At 43.7% G+C, this 9,361-nt stretch overlaps 1 protein-coding gene across 2 annotated transcripts in view; it reads right to left on the bottom strand.

The window, feature by feature from the left end:
* Positions 1-6,027: 6,027 nt before the first annotated feature.
* LOC117255380 (mechanosensitive cation channel TMEM63B-like) overlaps positions 6,028-9,361 on the bottom strand; it is a 33,698-nt gene continuing 30,364 nt past the window's right edge. For both annotated transcript variants that reach the window (XM_033624226.2, XM_033624225.2), the window contains one exon: positions 6,028-8,090. In XM_033624226.2, coding sequence (XP_033480117.1) covers positions 7,881-8,090 — 210 coding nt within the window. In that variant the 3' untranslated portion in view covers positions 6,028-7,880. The remainder of the gene's footprint in view (positions 8,091-9,361) is intronic.

Here is a 9,361-nt window from a genome sequence, read left to right as displayed (position 1 = left end):
CTCTTTAACGGGACGTGGTGGTCAGTGTGTCAGAAACAGAACTAAGATTTAGATTTCTCAGCTGATTTACGGACGTTTATTAAGAAAGAAATCTAACTGCTTTGACATAAATGTTCTAGAAGGATAAAGACTGTTTTTTATACTCACGTTTGACTTCGGTCCTAACTGTCCCCGTCATGTGACTGAACCTGGGGGTGTCCACTCGTCCATCCACAAACACAAACAACACCTCGACAGATGAAAGCCAATTTTATTGATCAAGTAACATAAATAGGACAAATGTTTCACTGTACATACAACCTGGAAACCAAAGTAAAAATAAATATTGTCACAGCAATAAATTAAAAGCATGAAATGGACCAATAGACTGTTAGTTTGGAGTCAGTCGGTGAGATGAGACGTTGAGTCGTGTCCGTCTCCGAGGACAACAGTGCAGTTCGATGGCTATTTACACACATTTTATTTTACACACGTTAGGTTTTCACTTTCGGCAGCCGACATTTCATTTCACACTCGTCTGTCTTCAGTTCACATTTTCACAACTTCAATAACTTCAGCAACAATTTAAAAAAACTAAGAAAAGCAAAAAGCAGCGGCTGATTATTAAAAACCTTTAGTTACATGTTACAACAGCGTCATCACAGCTATCAACGTTTCTTTAATACACCGTCAGTATCAAATACTTCAGTCAGCAGGTTACAAAAATATCACACAGACTCCCGTTTTATTATTACTGAGCATCTTCAGTTCCTACGACACCGAGGCGTCAGTGAACGCAGCAGCTCTCAACCTTCAGTTCAGCTCCTTGGCCCCAGAACCTACCAGGAGGAACCAGAACGCACTAGAACAGACCAGGAGGAACCATTAGGAACCAGAAATAATAAGAATGAACCTGAATGAACCACAGGGAACCAGAACAAACCAGTAGGAACCAGAACTGACCAGAAGGAACCTGAATGAACCAGAGCAGACGAGCGTAATCTAGGACAAACCAGAAGGGACCAGGGGGAACCAGAGCAGACAACAGGGAACCGGAAGGAACCTGAATGAACTGGAAGAAACCAAAACAGACCAGAAGGAACCAGAACCAGTAGACCTTTGTCCCTGAAACTGTTGGTGCCCATCAAAACTTTGGGACACTGAATGTGACAAACGATGGTATCTGCTGTTCTGCAGCATCCTCATATTTTTCAAATATAAATCAAATATCCAAAAGAATCACAGCTCGATTTTACAGGATTCTGGGGAATCGAGAACTCGTCATGACATTCGCATGTACCACCTTTCCACCAAATTAGCTCTGGTTCTTGAACCGGTTCCATTCAGGATTCTTGGAACTTTGGTGCTATCCAGTTAATCAGCCTGAACCAGCGTCATCAAGGATGCGTCGTCAAAGAGGGACATTGCACAACAGAAGTAAATGGTAGCAGCAAGGTTGCCTGTTACCAACTAACTACCGTTTGTCTTTTTGTTTTGCAGCAACAAAATGTATTTTAAGGCAAAACATGATTAAGTGATTTTTGTTTTTTTTTACTGAACAATGATCTGCCTGGAGCTGCAGATCATGTTTGAGCCTCATGATTAAGATAACAGCCTTTTAAGTCCAATTCAGCCCCAACATCACGAACAGATCTAAATGTTTAATCACACGGTGGCTTCTTTTTCATGATTTGGTGCTTTAACTTTGCAGCGTTGTCGATGAAAGCAAACTAATTTGTCCGCGAACTATTAAATTCTCTGTTTTCCCTTTTTGGATTTGGAATCCACGGCTAGCCTCGCGACCAAGACTCAAGACGACTGCAGCCATCGCTAGTGAGGTTTTTAGAGGAAAAGGCGCCAGGTCGTACGAATGATGCATATTTTGGTTTGAAAAATGTTAAAACATTTTTTTAAATCTGTATAAAAGCTACATGTTTTTACAGCTGAAAAATGTAATTATCACTTAGCCGCAGGTTGCCGACCCCTGACCTAAACAACGGTTGACCACAGCGTTGTTGAAGCTCCAGAACAGCTGCTGAGTGGACCTGCAGGTGAGAACTTGTTTGTTTTTAAGATGCAAATCCTGGTGTCATGTTACTCACGCATATGTACTGGAGTGTACTTTTGGAGTATTTAGCAGCTGGTGAATATTCACCCTGAACAGCTGTGCTAACTAACTCAGTGGTGAAGGCAGCTAACAGCTAGCATGGTTTACAGTGAAGTCCACCTGACGGCTGGTGATGTGAACGTGGAGGCTCTGAACCAAGACGACAACACCCTTTATTATTTATCATCCTGTCACAGCACCACATCACTCCTTCCTGGTGTTTAATTTTCACATTTAAAGTCCAGCTTAAATTACTCGGAGCGTTTTGCTCAGACACACCTCAACAAAATATCTGACCTGCGTCGCAGACATGCTGTCCTCTGCATTCACTCATGTTTGTCTTCCACGTCAGTAACGTCAGGAGAATCTCACCCAGATCTCAACGCTAGGCTTTCACAATACAGCGTCATGCTAATTTCTTGCTCACGTTCAAAAAATCTAACTCGCGCAAATACACGCATGGCACAAATGTCATGTCTCCACATCGCCCGCTGTGAGTCTGCATCTTTGCACGGACTGTGTGTGTAATTTGGAAAACGCTTGCATCACGTTTGTGCTACGTGTGTGTGTGTGTGTGTGTGTGTGTGTGTTAGCAGCGGTGCAGGTTGTTGATGACGACTGACTCACATGATAAACGTTCACGGCTGTGTTTTTAACATGTGAAGTCATTCATCAGTTTCTGGTGGAGTTCTGTTGATGTTTAAATAACAAACACAAAGTTCTTCCTAATTTCACAGATGTGGCAGAAAACAACGACTCGTACTGGTTAAAACCTTCCATTAAATCTTGTGTCCAGAGACTCTGAGGATCAGACTGGCGCTGAAGTTTTCACTTTATTTCAAGTGTCTGTGAAGCTGAGAGTGACTGTGGTTCCTACTGATGACTTCAAATCTCATCACAAATGTAGCTCATATTAAGTTCTTCTCTCTGTTCAGATCAGGGTCAAAGTTCAGTGTCCATCAGGAGCGTCTGAAAACAGTTTCATTACTTAAGAAAATAAATTTTTAGGGTCTCCTCTGGACGTCCCGTCTGTTTCGGGAGACCAGATGATGATCAAGTTTTTATTTTAGGGAAACTAAGCATGAGCATCACTTTGTCAGAATCCGTCTCGTTTCCTTTTCATGTCGGGTTGAGAGCTGCTGAGCTGAACCTTCAGACCTCACGTCCACCCACTGAGCTCTCGTTCAGTTTCAGTTTCGTGTGCATACAATCACGGCCGGAGCGCCTGACAGCAAACGCCCCGCTGTAGATGAAGAGAAAACTAAATTCAAAATAACATCGTCTGGACACAAACGCTGCAGGTTCTCCAGCGTGTAGCCGCCAACCGACGTCGACTCACTCCTATGTCTTGGTGGCTACAGCTTTCATAGTCCAGCTCTGTGTCCACACACACACACACACACACACACACACACACTCTGCACAACATGGCAAAAATCAAAGCGAGCAACAAAAACTGATGTAAACATTATTTTAGGAAAACAAACAACACCTGAGACTATTTCGTCGTCACATCGCTGCACTGAAACCTGTTGAGTTCTGAAAAAGTTCCTCCTGCTTCCTGATGATGCTAGCCAGGTCAGGTCGCCTTCCTGGCCCTGTTGCCATAGAGACCAATCCCAGCGGTGGTGCCAAGGCGAGGGCATCCGTTTCCCTCCGTCACTCCCAAATATCATACTCTTTTTTCAACAACATGTGTGCGTATACAAGCAGCTGCTTTTGTTTTTGTTGGTTTTGAGCACTTGGAGGATGAATGAGTTTGTCCACTAGGGGGCAGATCAGAGCCGAGTCCTCCTGGTGACACCAAAATATCTTAAACATAACTAAATATGGAAACACTTGTCCAACACGTGAAGTCAGGAATAGTTGGGACTTTGACTCCAGTAATTTGGCGTCTTCTCCGTAAAATTCGAGTAACTCAGAGGAGACTAAATTTAAAACAGAAGGAACAGGAAGATGCTGCCATTTTTCCTCCAAAACCCTCCAATCAGAATTCAAACAGGCCCCGGCTGGCACACATCATCAGACACCAGGAGGATCATGGTTAAGTGACGACTGAACCTCCTCCATCCTGAAATCGTCGGCGCTGCAGCTGAAGCTCATTTTCACATTTTCAGTAAATTCAGCTGAAGCTTAATTTTCATAAAAACCTCTCGAGGTGAAAATTTACAGCGCAGGAAACGAACACGTCAGGATCTGTTAAACAGCAACAGGCGAAAGACGCGTTTAGCCTAGCTTAGCACAAAGACAGGAAGCACGGAGTGTTAGCATAGCCATCCGAGGATGCTGTCCCAGCAGGACACGTCACAGCGAGATTAATCTGTCATCGGGAAATATTTAGTTCTGAGTCTCAGTGACTCACAGTCATGTTGGTGAATTACTGTAGCCACCAAGCTAAACGCTAGCATGCTGGCGAGCCTGGAACGTGATAGATTGTTCTCCGTGCTGTTCAGACTGAATCACCGTGGCGGATGATTTGAATTGCAGAGAAATCAGCAAACTTTATTTCTGTTGTCCCTTTTAGCCGTAACGTTGTATAGTTAAACATGGTGGTCTGACCTGTCTGATGTGATTATTTTATGTTCTGTGTTGCTTTGCTAATGTCTTTAATGAACCAAATCTACCAAAACAGAAGCTAAACAATTGACCGCTGTGGACGAGCCGCAGGAAAAACATATTTCAGACGCCTAGAAAAAAAAAAACGAATGGAGAAATCGTTCACTATATTTAACGTATATATTTTCATGAATTGATGGAGACAGCAGCAGACTAACTCCTGTGTTCCCCGTCACAGAGGGCAGTCTGACTGTGACGTAAAGCGGTCAAAATATTGTAAATATGGCGAACAATTAAACTGATGTTGATTTTTTGAAGGTGGGCCTTTTTTTCCCAGCTAAAAACTAAGCAGCTGAGGCAGCATGTGTGCAGCATGGTTTGATTTTACATACATGATACGGAGGTTTTCTACCCGTACGTTATTGAAAATAAACAATGTGGTTTGGTCCAGAACAGAAGGTCAAGCGCCGGAAGTAAACTGTAAGATAGCTTGACTTAAGAATGCTAACTGAAAGAAACATAACTGAAAGATAGCGAAGATAGCTAACTGTTAGAAAGCTAACTGTAAGATGGCTAATTGTAAGAAAACTAAATGAAAGATAGCTATCTGAGGGAACTGCCCATTGGTTCGACATCCCATTGTTCCGACCATATTAAACTCATTGTTCCGAAGTCCGTTCCGAAATCATCATGATGCCCTGTGGTTAAGGTCTGGTTAGGTTTAGGCACAAAAACCACTTGGTTAGGGTCAGGAAAAGATCATGGTGTGGGTTAAAATGAAAAAGAAAGTGACAAACACATAAGCCGTGAGCCTGCTCCGCCTCAAGCCTTTCCCAGCTGACCCAGAGCCGGTCGCGGCGCACCATACGCCCGCCGCGAGCCGTTCAGCACCACGGACAGTCGGACTAATGGGATGTCGAACCAATGACATGGACCCCTATCTGAAAGGTCAAGCGCCAGAAGTAAACTGTAAGATAGCTAAACTTAAGAAAGCTAACTGTAAGACAGCTAACTGTAAGAAAGCTTACTGTAAGAAAGCTAACTTAAAGAAAGCTAACTGTAAGAAAGCTAACTGTAAGATAGCTAACTGTAAGATGCTAACTATAAGAAAGCTAATTGTGAGATAGCTAACTTTAAGAATACTTACTGTAAGATAGCTAACTGTAAGAAAGCTAATTGTTAGATAGCTAACCGTACAAAGTCTAACCAAAAAATAGCTAACTGGAAGAAAGCTAACTGTCGGCTAGCTCTTGACCCTCAGCTCTAGTTTACTACTCCTGGCTGACTGTAGGATGCAGTGGGTTAGCTAACAAGAATCAACCTCTTAATCAGACATGAAAGCTAACCCTGAGCTAACCAGACCAAGGAACTAATATTTGTGTTTTAATCCAGGGTTGTTTTTTTTGTTTGTTTTTTTGATTAATAAATTCAATTCATTTTATGATTCTTATTATTAACCTTTATTTAACCAGGTAATAGACTCATTGAGATTAAAATCTCTTTTACAAGAGAATCCTGGCTAAGAAAGGCAGCAACGCAGATTCCTGAAAACAAGACATAAAGGTTATGACGCACAACAAGATGGGTCTATGGGAGCCCTGTAATCTCAAACTTGACTGTTCGCTTTAGAGATGCAGATAGAAAATAATAATAAGATATAAAATGTAAATCAGAAAGATTTACTATGTTGGAGCTAGGCTAGCATTTTCTCTCTGCTTCCAGTCTCCAGTCTGCTAAGCTAAGCTAACCATGTCCTGGACCTGTTTCTGTTCTGTACACAACATTTGGTTTAAATATCATATTTATAATATCTGAGCTTCAACTGCAGCAGGGAAAACAGACGTTGGTGTTTGTAGGCGTCAAAGATCAAATTCTCTCAAAACCTTTTCAAACCAAAATGAAGGAAAACACGTCTTGGAACTAATTCTACAGTAGAGAGACGACTGGGTTTAGAAGCACTGGAACTTGTTCGCCGGATGTCGTTTTAGTTACCTGGTGATGTTACTGAACCCTTCATGGTGCAGGTTGGCGTACAAAATAAGCTACTGGACACACGCGCATGCACACACATGCACACGCATACGGGCGCGCGCGCGCACACACACACACACACACACACACACACACAGTGTACGCCTCAAAACGCACACAAACAGAAAACATTTTCCCTTGAGAGTTCTGACAGCTTCAGGCATCGAGGGCAGACGGTCCAGACGAAAAGCGCTGCTCTTCTGCGTCTACCCGAGCTCAAACTACTCGACTGCTACTGTCAGAGTGTCTTCACAAAGTTCTCCCCATGAATGAAAAGAGTTCTGATTGCTAACCCTACACAGACACAAACATCCCCGTTCCCTTTGTCAGGTTTCATGATTTAAGGTAGTTCGGGTGAAATCAAAACCAGAAAACAAATGTTCCAACGGCAGGCAGGAGGATGTGCCGCTAAGACCGGGGGGGGGGGTGTAGCGAGTTCACTGGCCACCACAGTCCCATGATGGATGACATCATCCGAGGGTGGTGACGTCATTAATCCAGACAGCACTTTTATCAACATGCAGCCAAATCTTGGCAGGTCAAAAAAAAACTTCCAGGTGATGTGTCGAACACAGCAGCAGAATCCATGATGCACAGGTTCCACAAAAAAAAGGAAAACGGCGAAACAGGGAAGGGAGACTGCGATGCATCTGCGTAAGCGAGGCTTCTACCACTACGACAGCTGGCGGTTGGCGACTTATTTAGCACTCCGATGTTGGAGGACAGTGGTGACGACGGAGGTTTGTTTGGAGGCGTTCACCAGAAAAAGACAGCGTCAGCATCAGCTTTGCCCCCATGACAGGTCGAGTCCCGGCGACCCGCGGTGGGATCAGGAGTCAAGACACGAGTGCGAACGAACAAAATCCAGCCCAGGCACGAATTTTTAAACCCTGCCCCTAACCCCGAGAAAAAAACAAAAACAAAAACTTTTGGCTTTGTGGTTATGTACAGTGATTTCCTGTGGAGACAGTTTGACGTCCATCAAGTTTACACAGATGTGCAGGACTGGATGTTGGCGACCCGGCGCCGGCGTCAAAGGTCAAGGTCAAGTCTTCGAGCTGGGAGGGGGCGGAGCTAACCGTGTCAGTCAGTCTGTATGCGTGTGTGTTAATGTGTGTGGTGATTCTCCAGTCAGCTTTATTTTGTAACTGTTGTGTGGGTATGGACCCTCAACTAGCTCCGCCCCACCCTCTAGCTCCACCCCCCGCTACTGGTGAACCTCGTTGGCGATCAGACTGTCCTCCCCTGACTGAAAATCCGCCTCATTGATGCTGTTCCCTCCGTTCAGCATCTCCTCGTCCTGGGACGACCCTCGGTCCTCCTCGCCGCTGCCACCGCCCGGCTCGTCTGAGTTTGGGTCCTGAAGCACCTGGGCGATGTACATCTGCTGCTGCTGCTGCTGCTGCTGCTGCTGCTGCTAGACCACAGAAGACACAACAGGTTAACCAGCGGGGACAGACAAAACCACGATGGCCAAAAGTTAAAGCTAGCTTGTTGGTAAGCTAACAACCCCAAGAACTACAAGTTCATGTGTCTGCAGACAGGAGACGTTGAGTGGGTGTGGTAACTGTCAGGGACTTTATTTGGCCAATCAGAAGCCTACTCTGTCATGTCAACGAGCAGTTGAGGACATTTGGGGCATAAAGTGGACCTCTGTGGGGGGGTCTGGGGGATCCTCTCCTGTCACTTATTTCAAAAACAAGCTCCATTTTGATCATTTTTATGCACTCTAAAATTGTATTTATTTATTTTGTATTTTAATTTATTTTCATTCACAAACAGAAAAAGGTTGGGGGCCTCCCAGTACCCCCTTGGAGGCCAGATTTGGCCCGCGGGCCGTAAGTTGAGGATCGCGAGAGTATGAAATGATACAGCAGACTGACAAAAAACATTCAGAAGATGATCACTGGCTTGTGCCTACCTCATTAACTCATTTATAGTAACTGAAGTTTAATGTTAGTAACTTTAGCTACTGCTGATTTTAAAAAAAGGCCATCACAAGAAAACATGCTCTTTGCTTGTTACTAGCTAGCAGCTGGTAAAGCTAGCTAACGCTGTCTGCTTATCAACTCCTTGATCATAACAGAATATAGTAACTTTAACCACTGCCCATTTTTAAAAAGGCCACCACAAGAAAACACATTCTTTTGTAAGAAAGAATGAGCAGTGGTTAAAGATGTTGATAAGCAGACAGCGTTAGCTAGCATTACCAGCTGCTGGCTAGTAACGAACATCTGTGATCCACTGTCTGTTTAAGAATCTAAAAAAAAGACCACGTTTTCTGATAAGCAGACAGTGTTGGCAACCGTAGCTCACTAATGTAGTGTACTAGCTAGTCGGTAAGTTGTCTACTTCTACTTTCAGCGGGCAGTTTTGATCCTGGGGCTAAGATTGTTTTTTACAATAACAATCCTACAAATATTTATTAGCCCGCTGTATCATCACAACCTTTTTGGTTGAAGTAATAACGTAAATGTCTAAATGTCCTGACTGTGTTTCTTCCCCCTTATAATACTGTGAGGTGATTGGCTGAATTTAAAACTGATTGACTGATGCTACTTTGACTTCGTCTCCGGTCTGCAGAGACACCCTGCTCAAGAAATACAGATGTAGTTCATAAGTAAGCTAACAAACTCAAAGGCTATGCTAGTTTGTTAATTAACTACTAACTCAGGAGCTGTTTTTAGC

Source organism: Epinephelus lanceolatus, chromosome 3 (genome assembly GCF_041903045.1).
Source record: "Epinephelus lanceolatus isolate andai-2023 chromosome 3, ASM4190304v1, whole genome shotgun sequence".
NCBI classification, from domain to species: Eukaryota; Metazoa; Chordata; class Actinopteri; order Perciformes; family Serranidae; genus Epinephelus; species Epinephelus lanceolatus.
The sequence above is the reverse complement of the archived record's forward strand: the minus strand, read 5'-3'. Positions and strand labels throughout refer to the sequence as shown.